We start from the raw sequence: 21718 nt of genomic DNA on the forward strand, positions 1-21718 counted from the left end.
CAGTCATTTTTTTTCCAGGAACGTCGGAACATAAAGGGCGTTTTTAAAATGGCAAACATTTTTTCCAGCTGCTACTATGCGTTCCCATCGCGTTGCAGAGCAGAGAAAATAGACACGAACACAAACCACAACTGAAGTTGCAAAAGAACTGAACCTCTTTATTTGGACTGTCAATGATCCGGCGAACGCTGCTCGTCAAGACCATTCACATATGGGTGGCAGTATAAAAGTACAGTAAGCATGGAATGAAAAAGGTTCATAAAATATTAGAAAATGTCTGGGGAGTCATTCGAATTAAATATAAATTGTAGAAGACAAATATATGCAATGTAGCCTACAGCCGGCAGCATTAATTCAATAGTTAAGCCTGGCCGGGACATCGACACAATTAGGGGTACACTTGGTAGATGTCTCCGTATGACACAGGCTCTGTACCTTCTAGTGGGTGCTTGGTATGTGAGAGAACACCAGGCTGAACTTGTGAAGTGCATTTCCCTACTCATGGCCTGCCTTGCTGGAATGTAAACATGGAGTAAACATATTCCTTGGCCTGTAACTAGTATTCCGTTTACTCATAATCACAAGATTTGTGGCTCAGATAAGCTTTGTCATCCCCCTGCTGCATCTTCTTTATGCACAGACACAAATGTGCTGATCCGTAACTCTGTGTCTATTTGCAGTCATATGTAAGCTGTCCAAAGCCAGAGGCTATGAAAAGGATAATCTGAGCCATTGTAACATAAACAGATGGGCTAGAGTATGGTGAATAGTTTAAAAAAAGATAGCCAAGACTTAAAGTTGTCAGCATTGTTAACTCACTGAAGTCCCCTGCGGACATGAGTGTGATGCTTTTAGCAAGTCAGAACTATCCAAGAGCCTGCTCTGAAGAAATCCATGACTAGAATACTACTCAAGACCATTAATTCAACATATTGACGATGCTGGAACTGTGCATTTCAGGCACCACATGAACAGTTTATCAGGACATGACAGTTAACAGCTCAATAACAAGGCCAGGAGAGAGAATTCTCTCGTCACCGCATTACCAGAAAAGCAGGCGTTCCATGCCTCAAATCTCACCTGAAAAAAACTTACAGGGACTCGAGACATGAGTCCATGGATTATATAAGGGGGTAGAAGGCTTTTGTTTTCAGGCTCTACCCAGCCGGCTCATGTGCGAGAAGGCGTCAGTTCTTTAATGCGGTACATAGTGAGACAATGGAGTATTCATGACATCACATAAAATTAATTGGGCATTATCCCGGAGAGATGTAAACAGTGACATTTAGGCGGTATAGATATACATTAGTTGCAAGATTTCTGCTCTCCAGCTGTTGGTGACTCTGCTCACCATCAACCACCATGTCCTTTATCTACAACAGTGCTGTATTAGTGTGGCAAAACATGCAATTATAGAAAATAAGCATAAGTTATTAATATCTAGGGAGAGTAAAAAATACAATTGGAAAAGTTATCTGTAAATAACCACCTTTACTTGACAGACCTGTGGCTCTGCTGAAATAAACTGTGAATGGTTATCCCTGCCTTATGATGCAACCAAAAGTGATCCAAACTTTAAGACCATATTACACATACATGCACCTCCGCTCTGCCACATTCAAAGACAGAGGCCGTATAAGACAAGGTTTTGAATTCAACACTGATACCACATGATAATGTTAGGGTTCTGAGACTGAAACACATTGAGACACAAACAGAAGGATATGGACACCGTCAAAAGCACCTTGAGAAGTATGAATCATCAAATCATCACTTTGGCTGTTTTAGGAAGAGGGCTTCGAGAGGGCGAGGCCGCTGCGCTCCGGAGCGTTTATTACAAGATCAAGCTTCCATTTCCAGAGCCAATCAAAAGGGGGCCAGAGGGTTGAGATGAGTTTCATTTAGTTTCCTCACCAAGCATTAGAGTGAGTAAATTGAAAACACTCTACCCTCCTCGCTTTGATCAATTCAATATCAAGTCAGCCCTTGCACAGTACATATCTTATCTTATCCCCCCCCCCCTTCCCATTCCCGCTCTGGGGATTCCTCTGCACAAAGTGAGATTCATCATCAATCACGTAGTAGGGCATAAAATAACAGACAAAATGCAGCTGGCATTAATTATGCGGTCTGCTATTCTTAAAAAAACAAAACATTATACCATACCATTGTTGCAGTTCACTAGAACTATCCTACTCGAATAAACAATCGCACAACCCTTCTCTTTGGCTTGGTAGACGTTTAGAGGAGGACAGTCACTTCTGCTTGGACTGTGTATTCAGGGAAAACCAGCAAAATAAACGGGGCGTGTCTACGCTAGAATTAAAAGCTTTTCCTCAATTCTTTTGATCCTCTCGTTCTTCCTTTTTTGCCATAAAACACCAGACACCCAACCAGAGCAGTCAAAAAGAAAAAAAGAGAAGCCGTTTAAAGTTTCAACCAAACTAGCCCTCGCCAGCACTGGTTATACAACAGTTGGTGTGGCTAGGGAGTGTATGGGTGACTGCATCTTTGGGCCAATTACAGTTTGGTGGCAGATATCAGAAGTTTTAATAAAAGTGTCATACTTCTGGCTGAATCTACTTGGTTTGTGTTGCAGGGGCTGTGGCTCTCAGTGTGTTTTGGAAAGAAGCCTTGCTCCAAGGCAGGAGGAAAAGAAGAGTAACTCATAGGGCAGAACTCCTTAAAGACAGCACCAATCCATCGTTTTTCTTTCAGACCACAGCAAACTGAGCCTCTGCCCATCATGTCACAGTCCTGCAGGTGACACGGAGCAGTTTTTTTTCCTGTCCTGCAATATAATAATCATCTGTATTCCATTTTTAATAAACTTAGTCGTATATAATAAAGTACAAAAATATTAGAGAACATATACACAGTTTTTTGTCATTTTGTAGTGACTGCTATGCCTGGTTTTCTTAAGCATACGTATATCTTTGTGCTGGGTGATGAGGAACTGAACAGGCCTCAACTCAAGTGTGTTTCTCCTTTCTTCTTTTCATATTGTTGATGTTCGGTCTGTTCCATCTGAGAAAAGATTGGAATAAATAGGTTTCAAGTCATTTTCAGTAATAAAATATAGTGCAACCATCACATTCCATCCTTAAAGGAGTATTTTGTCTCCTGTGGCCAGAAGAGGTTATTGATGCGTTATTATTTGTCAATGGATTATTTTGGCATTTATTGCATACTTTTATGATGTGTCAGCCATTGAAGTATATCTTTTATTTACTAATGTTTCTAGATTAATAGTAGCATTATGCTGAATACACACTGTCTTTAGACAGTACTGTGTATGTTAACAAAGGCTTTTTGTAGAATGTATTTGTTAATAATGAAATAGTTAATAATAGTGTAAATGGCAAAACATTGCCATTAGAACATCTCATTTAGTTACAAACAGTAATCTGTGATTAAATTCAATTAAGTAAGTATTTAACTTTGGACATCAAGAAAGTAAGCTAGAAACTAGGCTAGACTGAAGGTATGCTGCTTACCTACGTGAGTAACCTTATCGGTCTCTGAGAAAGGGGGGAAATAGGATATAGTTTAAGTGGCTTGAAACTCCCCAAAAAAGAATCATGCAACAGTGATACGTTTCAAAGAATACTTTGTTTGTGTGCTTGCCTTGTGGATGCGCAAAGCCTCCGCCTTTCTCTCTCCACAAGACCCTGACTGTGACTAGACTAATAATGTTGCATAATTTAGAGGTTATTAAAAATGGATACACAAATATAACCAATTCAATATGAATTATGAAAGTCAACAGACTTTTTCATCTGCTTGCACAGGAGAACTTGTGTAGGAACACATTAGTATGTATTGCTCTCCCTGATGTCCGTTAAAGCCTCTCCCTCATGTGCTACGTGTGAAAGATAGAGAAGGTGTTGATGGTTTGGTGTGAGCTTCGCTGTGGCCTATTTAGTCCCAAGCTGCTGAAGACACTTACCCCCTAAGGCATGCTCCGTCATACTGAGGCACAGTGACTCCAGCGTGGGGTTGATCTCCAGGTCAGCGCCCGGAACTTGGCATTCTGTGGGCAGGAGTGAAGAGGGGGAAAAAAAAAGGGGGGGGGGGGTGGAGATGTATATTATTGTCAGAATTGCCAGAAAGTGTATTTCACTCTCTAAACTCACTAAAGTCTTATGTATTTCGTTGTTGTGTTCATAGTTCTTTGACCCGATAAGAATTTTAAACTAGGTGATTGTGAATAAAAAGTTGTGTGGTCAACCAGACAAACAAAACGCATCATACTGTATCTCACACGGTTAAGGACCAACTGAAGCCAATATGAGGCATTTGAAACTATTAATTGGAAGTGAACACATGGGTGAATTGTACTTGTTTAGTCAAACTGTTATTGTCTAGTTATTAGTTTTGACTTTAATTTGTCCATTATTGTGCAGTTTTCCCACACATTATTAAAATAAAGCTTCACTTTTTAAAAATCAAATAAAGTTTCATTTGGTTTCTGCAATAAAAATCAGACAAAACTACAAAAAGGGAATGAAAGTTACTGGACTATCATCCATGTTAACTGGTTTCAGTACTTGTCTCATTTTATCCAATTCCAGTCTATTCAATTCCTTAGTCGACGGAGGGTCTGGGATGTATTTATCAAAATCAATGACAGTAAACTATTTAAAACTTGTATTATTATATAGTATTAACAAAGCTTTCAAAATATAAATGAAGGATGCTCTGTCTATTGTCCTTACCTGCTCTCTCCCATTGTTTCCTGTCTGTTTCTATACAGCCCTATCAAGTAAAGGCAGGACAATGCACAACAGGTAACCAAGCAAGGTTACGGAGAAAGTGTAATAAACAAAAAAATGATCCCATCAGAGGCAGTAGTATCCCTAACCCGTAGCTGAAGAAAGGATAAGTGTTTCAGCTGTAAAATGTTTTGCTCCGTTAGGTTTGCAGAATAAAAAATAACAGCAGAGATAAATCTACAAAGCTCATGTGTGGCACCTGGCGCAGCAGGCACAGCGATCCAAATTGATGTATATTGTACGAGGTGACAGGTTGTTTACGGCAACAGGCCGCCAAGCTGTCTTGTCAATTTGTTCTTGGCACAGAGGGAAAGCGACTCTCGGGTTTGGTGTTATTATTAATATTCCCCAGAAGAGTCAAATCTGCCAATTCCAAATAATTTCTATTCCATTTAACATAACAAGTGGTGGTTAAGAAAGTGAAAATGTATTTTACCATTGACAAAAGGAAATGAGTCGAGTAGATATGCAACATGTTAACACATGCGTGTTCAATGTAAACTAGATGCAGGCTGCATTCACACTAAACCGAGCGTTACCGTAATCAGCACGGCGTTATGAGGCTGCGTGGTTGTCTCATTTTGTGGCCCATTAACACTGAGCGATTGCGCAGCGATTAACGGCGTTTGTTCCCTCTTGTCGTGGTCGTAAAGCTCAGGATTGCCGGTGACACGATCTGTATCCAAAGCCTGACTTTTTTTGTGTATTTTAAGTTTACACTTTTCTTCTCTGGCCACTGTGTTTTTCCCAATTCTTCCGTTGGCGGTACGTTACTGGTAAATGGCACTAGCCAAATTCTAATGGGAGGACGGGCACCACAACGTCTAATTGGGTTTTAATGCAGTCTAAAGGGCCCTTCCCAAGTCTCATTTTTTCACGCCCCCAAATCCAATTAAATCCAATTTACATGCATAGAAGCACGGTCAAAAGCAAGAGCAACTCCATCGAGGTGCACAATCATTCCAAAGTGCCTGTTTTTACAGCTGTGCCCCAAGATATAAATAGCACAACTTTCGGAGCGCTCATCGCCCGTCATGAGACAAGGGGAAAAAAAGAAACAATTGAAGCTGTCAGATAGCATTTCTTGCTTCTTAAAGTGTAAGTCTAATCTAAATAGATGGAGGAAAAGTCACAACATCAAAGTGAAAGGTCCTTTAAACTGACGCAGACAAGTATGCCTCAAGCATTAAAATGCCACTGCTGGCCTTTTCCTTCCAACTGGCGGACGATCTCTCAGTGGGGCTGGAATGAGACCGTGGGAAGGTGTGTACACCGTGTTAAAGTAAAATGACCTCATACAATACCTTGCTGCTGGAACATGAGCATGGTTTGCGGGGAAGTGTGAACGGGGAGCGAGTGGGTCCGCTGCACGGAGCTGCGACTCTGACTTGGCATGCTGTTGCTGCCCCCGGGGTTGGCAAACCACAGGTTCTGTAGAGGAAAACACAAATTCTCATTTTGCAAACGCCACTCATCCCGGAGCGTTGAACTGGTTTGCTTATCTCTTCAAACAAAGGTCCTTTAAGCTATGATTATGAATCAATTCATATCAAAACAGGATTCCTAACACTGTACTGTTGCTTGCGTATGTGCATACTTATTGCCAATGTCTGACTTTTTTCTTGTTTCCTTTCAGAACAAATGTGTATTAAGGCCTTTTGTGACTCCTTAGACGTGTCATCAGTCATTGAATACCTTCAGACATATTGAAGAAAAACTCAAAAAAGCAAAACCGCACTAAATTGAGACAGTTTCATAACCAGTTGGAGTTCCCTACACTAACTGTAAAAATCAATCGGGTGTTAAAATGTCTTCCCAATGAGAGGAAAACTGACCTGTCTTCCCTGGCCTGCCAGCGCAGGATTAGTGAGTGTGTGGCGAGGAGATGCTCCCCCAATCCCACCGGGACTCAGGAGGCCAATTCGTCCGGCGGGGAGTCCGCGAGGAGTCATTTGGAACTGCCTTTGCCCCCGCCGTCCTACAACTCCACTCACAGAGCCTGCTGTGGGGAGGGAGTTGGACCCATAGGTCCAGCTGGAGTAAAAAAAAAAACGTTTTTGTAATTCAATGCACTACTGAGCTGAAGGTTATATTGTTGACACTAGATAGGAGAGTGAAAGAGAAAGGGGAAAGCCAACGGAAGTCAAAGTGAGACAGAACGATTATTGCAGGGAGAATGTAACATTCAACTGGTGCGACTCCTGGCTGGAAAACAGGATCAGGAGTCTCACCCTTTCTGTCGGTACACAGGCATGTCCAGCATAGCTTTCCGAGGGAACAGGCGGAGCAGTTTGAGAACCTGCTGCTTCCAGGAGACCAGCCTTTTCTTCTGAGTTTCTGTGAAGGCCTGGCGTGGACAATGAGAGCAGAAGAAAAGAGGTATTCAATATCAATTATTACAGATTTCATATACTGAGCTGTCATCTTCTCTTAGTCTACATGTCATACATGTGTTTGTCTAAACCCCCTTCTGATCATAACATTATTGTAGTTTTTCCAACACAAAACATTTGAATTCATGTAAATTATGAAAAAAACAATAGCATGGTCAGTATTTTAAGGTATTATCTATTGCACTGTGATAGTGCACTTAGCTGCACTAACAAGCATCCACAAATGCACACACATGAATGACTTAAAATATATATTAAACAAATTAAACTTCATCTTCGGGCTCGCACCTCATGTGTGAGACACTTCTCAATCAGCTGAAGGTAACAGCTGATATTCTCCTCATCTGGTCTTGACACCAGCAACTGGGTGCACACTGTAACAAAAATAAGCTAGGGTTTATACCTCAATATCAACAGAACAAATTTGGATGTGAGAGCTATGTACATAGATACGAGTTTACATATGGACAATTAATCTACTGTCCATGCTGACAAGGGACGAATTAATAGCATTATAGAGGTCGGTCAACATCCAACCCACGGCGTAGTCTCACCTTTACCCATGACACGGGTGAACTGTCCAGCAATGTCGCCGTCTGAGATGGGTGTGGCCGTGGAGTCTCCATCGCAGGTAGGCGGGTTGTGGGACTGGAAGCCCTCTGAGGTCGGCTCTTTGTCTGCTGCGCTTTTTGTGACGTCTGACGGGGAGATGGCTGCGTCCGGGGGAATTTGTGCTGCGTTGGGAAGGCTTTGGGCCTTAATAGGTGTCATGATGATCTGTTGGAGCTCTTGCAGGGCGTTACGTAGGTTGCCCCCTTCCAAGATATCCTGCCGTGAGACGACAGCATTAGTGTAGAGGCACTACAGAGGTTGCTTTGGGTTTAAGGGTGGTGATGGTGCCGTGAGCGGATGGCAGTAGATCTGCCCTTTTAGCCTGACTGACCCCAAATATATTCTAAGCCAACGACCAGAAAGAGAATTTTACGATTCAATTGCCACTCCGCACAAATTCATCCAGGAGTACAGACTCAAGTACTTTTTTGATCAGTACAAGTGAACACTTCATCAAGACAAAACCACATTTCCCACTTTTCAAGCATTAAGAGAACAAAATCAGCACATTGAAATACCTTTTCTAAAGACTTGAGAACACTTTGCCTCTCTCGCAGTTTCTGGATACTTAAGGCGATCTTATGCCGCGCTCCTTTTGTGACGTTCTGAAAAAGAAAGAAAGAAAGAAACAAGATGCCATGAAAAGCAGACGAGTCATTTCCTGGGAGAACATTGTACAGTTCATACAGTTCCTAAATAAGAAACCTAATCACCATTTGTTTCATTAAAGCCAAGGGGCAAAGGCAAGATCACACTATTTGTATGTGTGACTCACTCAATATAACTGTAGGGTGCGTCGCTTAGAATTCAAGCCTCATTGAGATTTGATGTATCGTCGGGTTTGAGGACAGTAATGTTCACAAATGATAAGAAAGGGTGGAGTAATCACAGCCGAGCCACAGTGTGCAGTACATTAAACCTGCTTAAAAACCTGCGACTCCAGGTGGTGCTCGGTGAGAATCATCATCTCCTCATAGGTCATCTGGGAAAACAGGGACGCGTATTTATGAAGGCGGAGACTCTTCAACCAGGCGGGGACATCTAGAACAAATGCACACCGAGGGACACAAATACGGTAATGTTACAGTTTAGCTTCTACCTCCACAGCTGTTGGCTGCACGCAGCTCGTTCCACAGCAAAAAAAAAAGCATGAGTTCCCCTTGCTCCATTAGGAAATGAACTCTGACCTTTCATGCCACTGCCATCCTCTTGGAAGGTGTTGCGACTGGAGCCTTGTTCTTCGGTCTGCTCGCTGCCCGAGGAGGCTACGCTGCTCTGGGGTGAAAGGGGCGCGTGGTCTGTTAGAATGAAGCTCTGCCGGCCCCCTATGTCATCCTGGCTAACCCACTCGGAGAGGCAAGCCTGGGAACCGGGAGGAATAACGGACATGGACTTCTTCAGAGGACTGGGCTGCATCTGTCCGCAAAGACCTGGCCAGAGAACAATGAATATATGAGAAAAAACAGATATGTAAGACCTTTAACCAAAAGCACAATATTTGCACCTAAAGGGGGATGTCTACAATAGTGTCCCCGAAAGAAATATTTCTTTATGTCGTTTTCGAAAGATGGAGGAGGGCAACCGTTACCTGTGTTATTGCTGTTGATGGGAGAGGACATCCCACCCGGGAAAGGCATGTGCCCGTTCTGGCCTGCTGGAGACATGCCGGATGACGGGGACTGGTCGTGCCAGCCGTGGCCAGGGTCCAGCGCCTCAGCAGAGCTGGGCCACTCGTCTGAGCCCTGGCGCGGGTGGTAAGGGCTCGAAGGGGGTCGGGGCGCGTAGCCACTGGAGAGGTGCTCCTCCAGGTGGTTCAGCCACATGGCCAGAGAGGTGCGGTCATCCAGTGTTGTGGCCGGGTGGATGAGCGCGTAGGACAGCAGCTGCCTACTTTCTTCCACAAACAGGCTACTCTCGATGGTGTGACTCAACACCTTCTGCAGCAGCTTCATGTACTCACATTTGGCCTCACTGTTGCGGGGCTGCAGCAGAGGCAGGTGGGACAGCAGCAAGGACACAACTTTCTCTTTTGGCTCCTGATGCCACTGGCTGACGATTGCTGATGACAAAGGGCGAACAGAGAATTTCCCCAGCAATTACCAGGCCATCTTTAGTTTTGCGAAAGTATAGAATAGGGATTTATAGTCAGAGATAATGAATAACATCAAATAAAATACCTGCATTGTTGGCCTCAGCTTCTAGGATGTGGATCTCTGTGCAGTCTGCCAGCCAGTGTTCAAGGCAGATGTGTAAGAAGCGAGCCTGGGTGCGGGACACCCTCTTCAGGAGGGACAACAGTGCCACCGTCTGTTCACACTCATTCCAGCCCTTGAACCAATCTGTGAGGATACCCACCTGGTCTCGGAACATCATGGCGTGTCTCCTCTGTGAGGAGAACAGGAATGTAAGGATGGGGAGGGGAGTACTGGAGAGACTGCTCTCTCAGACACAGACCGGCTCAGTCTTACCCCGCACAGCGGGGTCGTATTTGCAACAGTCCTGGGATCCCCTCAGACTGGACCGAGGGGCCCTCACATGATTCAGGTGCAGAAGGAGCTGCAGAGGGGGGGCCGTTTAGATTATTGGGAGGATGCCTGATGAAGCAAGTCTGTGTTTGTGTGCGTGTGTGTGTCAATCGTAGTTGGCGATGACAAACAGGAAACGCTTCGTTTTTTTACTGGGGCATGTTCAGGATCACATCATCCGTGCCCTATCAAAATCAACAAAGAGAAAAATCTTAAATGACAATTCACCTAATGTCTATTTTAAATTAACCAACCCAATGTTTACTTTGCACAGATTCACTATAAATTGGTTTATAGCCCACATCAATATATGATGGGACACGCTGCTTAAACTCTATATGAAATGCAAATAATGGCAGGGAGATGACAACATTGCAGATTTAGACATTTTCCAGGAAAATCAGATATGAAAAAATGAAATTAAGATGTGTAAATAACTGACTCATAATAACTCAGGTGTCTGAGGTGAGCATTATTAATAAATATAAATCCTAAACACTACTTCAAAAAGACTCCTGTCAATCACGCCCACGCTGCTTTGTGTGTCATAAGGAGTGTGAATAAGGCAATCACAAAAGAAGTGCCAAATCCTAAATTATTATAGCTAAGAACACAAATTCACTAAAATAGGCAGCTATCCAAATAACAAGGACTATTATACAATAAGTCACTGTACAGAAGAAAAGTGGAACACTTCGATTACTAAAAAGCCAAGTTATGGCAACATTAAGTGCCAAAAACTAGTGTCATTCCCGCGAGCTGTTCCACCCGTAACATGATGAGATATTGAGTTGTAACGATTATCACTACAAGGTTTCACGAGATGGAAATGGGTTAACATAAAACCCGGGGGGCTAAACATTAGACATGAATAGACAGAGGGGCTTTAGCCCAGTTAAGTTCTCCTCGAAGCAGACTAAACAAACACAGGATCACAGCAAGATGTTGCGGTACTTCGCTTTTCAGGACGCCAAAAAAATCACGTGACCACGCCAAACGAGGCCTCGTGAAGTGAGGTGTCGCTCGTTTTGAATACGGAATAATTTTCAATCGTCAATCTGCCTCAGTATTTCGTTGTAGACGTTTTGATTAAACAAACCGTTGCTGACAAAATGGAGAAAGGGAAATCGGTAACTAACGTAACGTTAGCTAGCGTTAACTAACGGTTTCCCCATAGTCTCCGATTTAACCCATCCCTATGTATGCAATACAGCGGGCTTAGCCAGCAGGTGTCAGCATTCCCGATTGGATCAAATACTTCGAAACATTGAAAGATGTTTTAAACACACAATTGTTTCAATGATGCGGTGCTTTAGGAAGCTTCACCCACCCCGCTCGAGCGACAAAGCAAAGTGGTGCGTGATTTGTTTGCTCCTTTCGTTCACGCTGTTGCTCTCCCCTTTCTACGTTTCAAAACGTTACTTCTATCTTTGCGGTGCAGAAAGGGACGTTAAAACGCGACAGGAGGTGTTAGCTAGCTAGTTAACGAGGTAAAGTTACGTTAGTTGTGATTAACAATAAACATACTCGAAAGGTTGGTTGTTTACCTGTGTCAGTTGTCACTGGTTAGCGAGCTAGGCTTAAGTGCTACTGCATAGCTGGCTCGACGGTGGGGTAGGGATCGCTAAGTGCTAGCGCTAGCTTCTTAGCTAGCAAGTTTAGCTAACAGATGCAATAACGTTAGCTTAGCTGAAAGAAGCGTAGACTTCGATCCCATACGAGGTGTTCCTACGGATATTCCTTTATAGCGGCAAGCTCCTGTGGTTTCGTACAGGCCATATTAAAAGGATGTATGTACAAAATGTTTATTGCAATGCAGAAAATAAAGAGTGTACGCCTGGAGAAATCTACTTCGATTTTGAGTTGACGCAAGACGTAAAGTGAAACGTCATACGTCTGTACGGTGCGTAATGTTTTGTTCCTCCCACAGTCTGGTAAATGAACCTTAAAAAGGGGACCGCTCACGTTGAATTGTCCCGAAGCCTGGGGGGGGGGGGGGGCGCCCTGCTGATGTGGAAAAGTTGAAGGAGTGAGCATAATTTCCCTAATATGAAATCCCACAAATCAATTATAGACAACAGAGTAAAATAGTGAATTCTTCGAGCTGCTCGGATCCATTTAACACAATCTGATTTGTCCAACTGAGATTAGACAAACTGAGATTCGTCGGTTTGTGATGCATATGTATATATATTTAAAATCAAAACGCCTTACACGCATACAAAGATGGAGAGATTGCTTTTTTTGTGCAGCACTCGGCTGAGCGGTGTTGTGAAAACAGGAAGCAGCGCCGATGAATGCTCCGAGCCGTGGGCCTGCCCTCCCGTGGCATCAGGAGGAGCTTGAGTCTGGCTGTCAGTCCGTCTTGCCTGTTTCCACAAGCCCCGCTTGCCTTAAATACCGGAAAAAAAGCCGAAAGGAATCCTTTGAGAATGGTAGGTGAATCCGTCGCAATTGCTTGAGAGATCCGGCTTTCCTTTTTTTCTAAAAAAAACATGTCATTCATACGTGTTTGTGTGCGTGGGTGTTTTTACGTGAACCGTCGCGACACAAGTCGATCACCCGCCGCCCTCCTTCAAACAGGAAACCGCATTCTTGCACGTCGAAGCAAAAACATTCCCTGCCCTCGATATGTCAGAAGAGTCGCGTGAATGTTGGATGCACACTCGCGGGCTGCGTAGGGACCTCCGCATCGGAACAGATGGAGCCGCCGTCTCTTGCCCCCCTTTTTCTTTGTTTCTATTTGTGGCCCCGCAGACCCGAGCCGCGGAACTTCTGCGCGAGCATCAGCACGTTTAAAAAAAAAAGAAGAAAAAAAAAGAGACTGACTCTTTTTGTGATCTTATTTGTGCGACTTTCTTTTGGCAGTCAAACGCCCTGGTTGTGTGTGAAGTGGACGAAAGTCTGAAAGCTAAACTGAAAAAGTTTAGATTTCGAAAAGAGACGACCAATGCTGCCATAATAAGTAAGTATCCCGTGCTATTGGTACATTTGAACTCTTCCAACTTAAGTCAATGAAACTCTGTGCTTCAACAAAAGCGTGAATCATATTTTGTTATTATTTAGTGAAAATCGACATGGAGAAACAGCTTGTCATCGTTGATGAGGAATATGAGGCAAGTGAATTTAGTAATTTGGGGGAATTAAGGGTGGGGGGGGGGGTTATTCTGCATTTAAAGTCAAATCATTTTTGTCTTTTAGGACATCTCAATGGATGAACTGAGAGAAGAACTCCCAGAGCGGCAACCCAGATATCCTTCTCATCTTGTTCAGAAAATAGCAAAACCAGTACATCAGTGTTTTAAAGCCCCAAAAGTTCTTACCCTCCTTGACAGTATTGCACGTTCATTGTCTACAGCTACAAATATGTCCATTCCGATAGAAGGGTGTCGTACCCTCTTTGTTTCATATTCTCTAGTCCAATGGGTAAGTAATGCTTCTGAAATCCAAAGTGGTCTTCCTCCATTGATCAATATTCTTTGGCTACATAGAACAACCTAACTGTCAAATAGGTGTCTCGTTTTCTCTGATGTCCACTTCATTCCACATTATTGTTTTGATGAAGTTGGACTTTATTGGTGTGACTGGTGAAATTGCACAATCCCTTGTAATAATGTTCATTTGAACAGGATGTAAGCCAGAGCAGCAGATGATGTATGCAGGGAGCAAGACTGGACTGGTGCACGCTGCGGACCTCACGAAGGTAATGACCTCTACATTGTGATCAGTAGGGTGTCGTTACTCCAGTGGTGTTAAATTTCAACTAAACCATATACCATTAGTTGAATGTTGATTTGCAAGTTTTTGCAGGCTTTTCATACTTGTAAACAATTTATTAGCAACTAGATTCAGTATTGTTGAGTTAATATCTTGTCTTCATGGTGTAGCATTCCCATTTTGAATTTTTCTCGTTACTCTATAACAGGTCTTTGAAACAAGAAATACGGACGACTTGACAGAAGAATGGCTGAGGAACCAGTTGGGATTTTTTGGCTGAATATACAGTACTATCAGTCTGTTTCTTATGGTGAAACATGGCCATTGATAGTAATTATCAATTGCTGTGCATGAATGACTTACTGTATCAAAGATTTGATCTGTCAATTTCCCATTAAAATCATAGAAATGAAGTTAATTATATTCCTTAATGCGTTACATTACAATTACACAAATACAAATGTTGTACTTCAATCATTGGTTTACTTAAAAAGGTTTGCAACATATGTTAAGAGGGGAAAAAACGCCTGTAAAACTATTTCTTACAAAACGGCATTTTATTATCAGTTTTAAAGCCAACACACTGACAAGCCAGAGGCAGAGAAAACTGACATTTTTTGACATGATCCTGCAAGGAATATCAGACAGAAATAACTAAGTAGGAAGCGTAATCTACAGTTAAAAGTGGATTGAAGAGAAGTCCCTAGTCCAAAACCAATTACCATCCGAATTTCAATTTGATATTTGCAAACATGAGAAACTACATCCTCATACTGTGCTATTATTGAGGTCAATGACATAGTAACACTCTCGTGTTTAAACATCAAGGTGAGAAAAGTGTCCGTGCCACAGATCCTATTCACTGTCACTGGCCTCACTGGATTCTGTGGCCCTGTCACTCCCGCTGCCGCTCTGGGCTCGCGTCTCTGAGTGCTCGCTGCTGCGGTCGCTGTGTGCCGGAGAGGCGCTTCGGCTTCTGCTGGCCTCTCGGTTCCCTCTCTCGTCCTCACTTCCGCTGCCCTCCTCTCCGCTGCTCCTGGCTGAGTTCTTGTTGTTGTCGTTGCCTTCTTCGTCATCGTCATCGTCGTCGTCGTCTGGGCTCTCGTCGTCACTGCCGAAGATCTCCTCCTCGTCTCGCATTTCTCTGGTCCTATCCTCGCCGCTCTCACTTCCACTGCCGCTTGTCTTCCTCTTCCGCTTCGCTTGGCTCTCTTCGTCTTCCTCCTCTGGCCTTTGCTCCCGGTCTTCTTCTTCCCTCTCAGATTCACTGCCGGAGTTCTCCGCCTCACTGCCGCTGCCCTTCTCTTTGTCATCACCTGGAGTAAACAATTTCAACATGTAATGTAAAAAATATTGCGGAAGGAGAAATCGATTTTAAAAAGCCATCATGCAGCAAACCTGGTCTCCCTACAGTGTATCCGGTTGCAGAATGAGTACAAACAGTGTAAAAGGGTTTAGACATGTAGAGAATATAAGAAATCTGACCCGAGTCCTGCATGTCCTTATCCAAGTCTTCCTCTTCATCCTCTGGCTCATGGTTCTCAAGCTGAGCTTTACGAGCATCCTAAGAATCACAATGACAGAGAATCAGCCGTGAGTACACTGGGATTGTTTAATAAGCTTAGAGATCATTCTCCAATGGTTCCAGTTGTTAGTTTATATTAGTTGTTTCGGGTTGGAAAGAATTGTTATAACAGACAAAGCCTAAATGGCAATAATCCAAATATTACTGGGGTATTAATAAATTGCCTCCCAACTACTTTGTTTAGATAATGTCAAAAAGCCAAATGCATGTAATTTTACATTTGTTTCATAAATTTCTATTTCCTACTTTGCGGTTTATAAATAAATATGGAGGTAGTGAAGCGTAGACTTTGACTAAATAATACACATGATAATTCAAGTCACTACTCTTTCTACTCAAGATTTCATTTCAACAATAAAGCACTGTAAAAATAAGTCCACAACACTAAAAAAGGTCACATCAAGAAAATCGGTAAGTAAGAAGTAACGTTACCTGGGCTTCCAGTTCCTTCTCATTCATGTCTCTGTGCTTACACACCAGCACTGCGTTGGTGGTGGACTGAGCTCCAGCCTTAGCTCTCCTCTTGCTCAGACGCACCCTGTAGGACAGAAGAAAGGCTGTGAGAGGACGAAGCCTAAACAGCTTCTCACCAAACCCCTGTTAACCATGGCTGCGGTTTGTTTTTGTCCATCAATTTACAGCACACGTTCTCAAATATCTGTATTTGTGCTTGAGCCAAACACGCCCGCTGCATGTACCTCTTTGTTTGTCGGTGTGCAACAACAAACAAGTCTCTGCTTTGGTCAATGACTTACCGGGTCTCAAGTTCATTGTAGTATACACCGTCTCCGTCTCGGAAGATGAAGAAGTAGTTCTCTTCGTAACCCTTGCTGGCTTTGTTCTTCACATTCCAGTTGTACTCCCTGGCTATCTTGTAATCATATCTGCAAAAACAGAAAATAAAATTACCTCCTGGATTTACAAGCAAAACAACAAAGTCATTGTAAAATGTATGATTTTCTGAATATAATGTCACATACAAGTCCTCAGGCATATAATCCATCCCTTCATCGCAGTCTCTCTTCCTCTTGCGAATTGTTTCTTCATTGGGCAGGAAGTAAGCCACAAACTGATTTCCTTCCTCATCCATCATACCCCTGTATTGAAGAGACATGACACATAGTGTTTATACAAAATGATTACAGTTTCAACAGATATCCAGGCAAAATATATTTTGTAAATACCGGATCATGGCCTGGGACATCATTTCCACTCCTGCTGGAGCGGAAAGGTCTTTCGGTGCAGGATCAGAGTCAAAGATGACTTGAGCACATGGGTTGATCCACATCTGCAGAAAGAGGACCAAAGGGTACAAAATGTCATTAAATAAATCTGTAAAGGGCCAGTTTGTCTGCATCTTTGGAAGTATCTTCTACTGTCAAAAAAGTAACAACTACAACTCAAGCAACAACAAATTGATTTCTAAAAAGGTGGAGGTTTTTCCCTCCCTGCACTTCTCCTGCTATAGTATTTGAAATATACATACACAAGTGAACTCATAGCTCACCTTGAAGTCAGGGAACACAGGTAGCACCTCCACAGGAGTAACTCTGGGTTTACTGTAGTGCTGTGCAATCTAGAGAGAAACGACATGTTTACAAACCAAAAGTAAGACTCCATTTTTGCTCAATGTGCTGATTTGCAACAGATAGTTCAACATCGCAAACCGTCAGCCACCTCTGCGGAGTTCACTCACTGATTTCTGTGCATCCTCAAATGTTTTCTCAATAGCAGAAATCTGGCTGTCTCTATCCTTGTATATTTCTTCTTCCGTAAACTGTTGCTTGACAGACACACCAATTCTAAACACAAAACATACTTGGATTATACACAAACACACACAGAAAATCCATCAAATATCAACATTTCGCCCACTTACTTGACTTCCACTTTCTCGTTGCAAACGCCATATCTGTTGAACTCTGTCGAAATATATTCGGTCTTTCTCATCCACGGGACCACCTTGGCATGCTGCTGTGACCTTGTAGGCAAGATGAAGATTTTTCACAAACTATCTCCACATGAATCTATGAGACTATAAAGTTGCCCATCAAGCAGCCTTACCTTTTCGAACTGGAAGGAGCCTGGATGTCCTCTTCCAAGAGTTTTTCATCAGCAGGATCCAGAAGTACTGAGAATTTAAAAGAATGTCAGATGTCTGCGTAGACTGAACCAAAACACAGTCTGAAAACATAGAACAACTAGAGACTTACTATTTGGGTCTATGCGGTAGGTGTCTGGGTTGATGAGATCAATGGTGACCCCAAGGTCTGGTTCAGTCAGGAGTTCATGTTTGTGTTGCTTCTCTAATGAAGTGGCTTTGTATTGTACAAACCTGCCACAAAAGGAAAACAAATGTCACGCTCCGCCCAGGTTTATCAGTGTATACGCCAGCCATGGCTGGAGAGGCTCAACGTTCACCTGTGCTGATCAAATGGATATGTGATGAATTTGGGGTCAAAGGGGATGTCGGGTAGGCTGTTGCAGTACTTCACTCGACAGACCACCCCTGACCTTTCGAGGGCACAAAAGTACAGGAGTTAAAACAGTTTGGGTTACTCTTGACACTTTTAGCACACTTCGGTGCCAATTTAAATGACTTCACACAACAGCAGATACTTATCAGGGCTACATCCGCTTACCTCTCTGGAACAGTCCTATGAGAGGAAGGCCTGCTGGAAGAGAAAACAGACTGTCACTTGTAAAGTAATGCTGGAGTGGGGCATTGAAATGTTGCGGTAAAGTTAAATAAATATATTTTTTACAGCGTTGTTCCGTGATTTTTTTAAATAATGCTATGGTTGTTAGATGTTTACAATTTCTATACCCATGCCTATACGGTGTAGACCACTAAAGCACTATGATATTCCCGCACGCGGATGCCTTGCATGAGTTTTTGGAACGTCAGCATAGTTCATGCATTGTGTTGAGCTTGGCGTTATTAACTTTGCGTTACTGTTCGCATTGGGACAGGGTAACTTTAGCTACTTTCACGTTCAGCCTCCAAAAAATAAAACACACTGTTGGCCTTTTGATTGCCAGGGTTTTAAGTTACTATCACTGGTTGGATGGATGGAATTCGACATAACGCCACTTAATCATTTAACTGATGCGTAATAATAGGTTTAGCGCGCTTGATGACCCTAGCATGCATAGCCGTGTTACTCTGAAGCAGAGCTTCCTTCTTAAATTAACGTTAGCGGCTAACTAGCATCGTTAGCTAAGGTTGGAGATACTGATAAATGAATCCCCGATGAACCAATATCGATTGAGTCAACAGCGTTGTCATCATTATCAAATATAGACCACCAGATAGCTTAATAATCTAAGTTAGTAAAATATATGTTTTACCTGTGGCCGTCTTCTCTTTGGGACTGTGTCTGAATCGTTGGAGCCATGTTGATGACAAACTGCTCACAACTGAAAACAGCTTACACTATTTGTTTGCACAAATAATCGTAAGCAATACGACAGATGACTAACACAATCCTTAATGCACTTATATTTACAAACTACTTTTTAAATCTGGCTTTAATCGAAACGTATAGTGCATTTTAACTTTGACCCGGAAGAAAAGGCTGGTGACCCGGTGGCGCGCTGGCTTTTGATGTGAGCGACCCCTACCGACCGGGCGTGTGAGCTGCTAGGCTGGATAACGTGGCACTCTGAAAAACAATTGCAGACAATATTTGTCTGTCTGTTGTTAACCCAAATTATTGGCGGATTTTGTTAAAAAAAAATAGGCTTGGAAAGAATTGTGTATTTAAACTGTAAAATGTAACATTTATTTTATTTGCTAGATATAGCACTGACATATTGCACAGATAGGATTCCTAAAATGGAACATACTCTACCCCACCATTATATTTGTCTTTAGAGACATAGGCCTAACATTACATCAGGACTGTGCCCCAAATCACATCTCTTTTTACTTTGAGTAAATGCTGCAGCTGCCCTTACAAACTGTTCCATGCAGTATACATTCAAGTGGCACAGACTCCTTCATCATAACAGTGAACCCTGAACCTTTTCCTTATATCTGCTGAACATAATGGTTTGCATATTGTGAAATGTGACCCAATGCTGACAAACATCTGGATATTTTTTGCATACTGCATTTGAAATAATATGTACAGAACATACAGAACATGTTGCTCATTTCAGAGTAAAAATTGTAACACAATGTCTCCTTATGGGGCTTCTTCAATCTTTCAATTAGCTTTCTTAGTTGCTATTGAGGTGGCTCAGTTACAATGTGTCCTCCCTATAAAATTTCAGTCACGTAATAAGCAGTGTTACATCGCGAGAGACATATAAACTGAGCAAAATCCATCCGCAGGTAAAGGCCACAACTTATAGCATAGAGTAACAACTGTAGTTGCATAGAACACTAGTATTAAATAACACTATTTTCTCAAAATGTAGTGGAAAAACCACAATAAACAAACCAAATATTTGCTACTGCATTCGTTCTGCTTTTCCATAATCTTGAAGTGAAAATAGAAATGATATATTGGTGGTTGTGATAGATCTCAACCATTGAGGACCTTGCACTACATCCACTCTTGCTGCAACTCTACACCACTTGTTATTAAAAGGGGATGCTACATGTAATGATGTTAAACAAGGACTGTGTATTACAGTGTGGAAGGCAGTAACTCCAGTCAACGCAAAAGCCTCCCTTGTGTCCCTTAAGTGGAGTTCTTCATCTTTTTCCAGCTCAGGTATGTATCTCTGTCTGAATGTGGTTATCAACTCTGTGGAGAAGGATAAGTGATTGTACCTTTCACACAAATCATATTTTACATCAGTATAAAGTAAATTTTTCAGGATAAAAATAGAGTTCTTACCTGCTCAACATGTATATCATCTCTCCAGGGTCATCTGCAAAAACCCTTTAACATAAAACAAAAGCTTCTGTTAAAACAAGTTTTTATTTTCCAATGAAGTCTGTACTCACAACACTTTCAATGCATGTCACTCACTTTTCTTATCTCGCTACTTTAAAGTTGAAGTTAAGTGTTTGCAGAGGAAAAAAAGTGAGAGGTCTACATAGAAATCTGGTTATTTTTGGTTACATGGCTGACTTGCTAGAAAGGCCTATATCATCTTCAGCATAGAGTGAGGATTTGTTTTGAACCAGCTATGAATATATAAGGCACACCAAAAAGTTAACCACTGAAAAACATGTCTTACCCATCTCCCCAGTGGTAAAAAGCCCGGTCCTGGTAGAACATTGACAAAAAGAGCCAAACACTTATTGTCTCTACCCAGAAGATAACAAACAGGAACCAAACTGACGACAGCACGACTTCACACAACATCCTGGAGCTCTGTAAGGACACCACACAGTGAAAATGAGTTATACCTGCTGGTATTACACACCTAGTACTTATACAGTGAATCTAAAAAGTATTTACCTGTCCCGGCTTTTCAAGAGCAATTATTCGAATATATGTGAACTGTCAGGTGGAACCTGAGAGCTCATGTCATGACACCTTATGACGTAACCGTGCATACATTCAAATTTGCATTAGTTTTGTTTACTACATTATTCACGTGTTCAGCATATTATATTCATCATTACTGGTATACTGCAATAGTTTCCCCATCCAACATGTTTTGCAAACAGTAGATTACTTTTTGTGATTTTATTTTGATGTGTAAAGTGAATCTAGTAAATCAGTTCTGTTAAATGTCTCCCATCAGGCCTAAAGAGCCCATTCTCCAACCAACAGGTTGACGTTAGCGGCGATAGTCAACGTCACGACACTAACAAATATCCTCGATGCAGGCCATAGAATAAATGTTTCTTTAGCTGTGGAGCTAATTTGGCGATGTCTGGCATAAGCTCCACAGCTAAAGGCGAGTTACCATTAGCTAGCTCAACTGTTGTTACCAGCAAGCGAAGGTAAAGTTAACGTTAGTTGCTCTAAAGCTTCGTTCGCTAGCTAACTTAATCCAGCCAATAAAAAAAATCACATTTGACATGAACAATTTGAACCAGAGCAATGTAAAAAAGTTGAATGCATCAATGCAAATGTGACGTCGAACACGACGAAAAAAAATGCAGCTTACAGCTAACGACAAAAGTAACGTAACGTCACGTGT

The 21718-nt window shown here is 42.3% G+C and overlaps 3 protein-coding genes across 9 annotated transcripts; 1 reads left to right on the forward strand and 2 right to left on the reverse strand.

Annotated features, from left to right (window-relative positions):
- Positions 1-132: 132 nt before the first annotated feature.
- On the reverse strand, positions 133-12626 carry LOC119210875 (protein Smaug homolog 2). 6 transcript variants are annotated; one of them, XM_037461391.2, is made up of 14 exons: positions 12520-12626; positions 9958-10490; positions 9369-9839; positions 8968-9210; positions 8700-8821; positions 8299-8385; positions 7723-7996; positions 7457-7542; positions 7007-7122; positions 6611-6809; positions 6080-6206; positions 3950-4033; positions 3498-3521; positions 133-3027 (listed from the first exon to the last, which is right to left on the reverse strand). In XM_037461391.2, the coding sequence occupies exons 2-14, from the start codon at positions 10151-10153 to the stop codon at positions 2999-3001; spliced, it is 2058 nt and encodes a 685-aa protein (XP_037317288.1). In that variant the 5' UTR covers positions 10154-10490; positions 12520-12626; the 3' UTR covers positions 133-2998. The 6 variants fall into 6 exon arrangements, with proteins under 6 accessions (XP_037317288.1, XP_037317297.1, XP_037317280.1 ...); XM_037461400.2 differs by lacking the exon at positions 12520-12626 and adding an exon at positions 11853-12284 and having other exon boundaries at positions 9958-10165; XM_037461383.2 differs by lacking the exon at positions 12520-12626 and adding an exon at positions 11853-12284.
- LOC119210937 (glia maturation factor beta) lies at positions 12574-14435 on the forward strand. The gene is made up of 7 exons (XM_037461471.2): positions 12574-12740; positions 13174-13270; positions 13372-13421; positions 13507-13556; positions 13649-13731; positions 13935-14008; positions 14231-14435. The coding sequence occupies exons 1-7, from the start codon at positions 12603-12605 to the stop codon at positions 14300-14302; spliced, it is 564 nt and encodes a 187-aa protein (XP_037317368.2). The 5' UTR covers positions 12574-12602; the 3' UTR covers positions 14303-14435.
- Positions 14436-14557: 122 nt separating this feature from the next.
- On the reverse strand, positions 14558-19282 carry paf1 (PAF1 homolog, Paf1/RNA polymerase II complex component). 2 transcript variants are annotated; one of them, XM_037461458.2, is made up of 14 exons: positions 18959-19282; positions 18250-18279; positions 18029-18121; positions 17821-17942; positions 17672-17738; positions 17487-17588; positions 17304-17409; positions 17115-17183; positions 16792-16895; positions 16588-16704; positions 16363-16491; positions 16040-16145; positions 15508-15586; positions 14558-15338 (listed from the first exon to the last, which is right to left on the reverse strand). In XM_037461458.2, exons 1-14 carry the CDS (start codon positions 19003-19005, stop codon positions 14878-14880), a joined length of 1632 nt encoding a protein of 543 aa, XP_037317355.2. In that variant the 5' UTR covers positions 19006-19282; the 3' UTR covers positions 14558-14877. The 2 variants fall into 2 exon arrangements, with proteins under 2 accessions (XP_037317355.2, XP_037317346.2); XM_037461449.2 differs by having other exon boundaries at positions 18250-18282; positions 18959-19272.
- Positions 19283-21718: the final 2436 nt, after the last annotated feature.

Source organism: Pungitius pungitius, chromosome 3 (assembly GCF_949316345.1).
Source record: "Pungitius pungitius chromosome 3, fPunPun2.1, whole genome shotgun sequence".
NCBI classification, from domain to species: domain Eukaryota; kingdom Metazoa; phylum Chordata; class Actinopteri; order Perciformes; family Gasterosteidae; genus Pungitius; species Pungitius pungitius.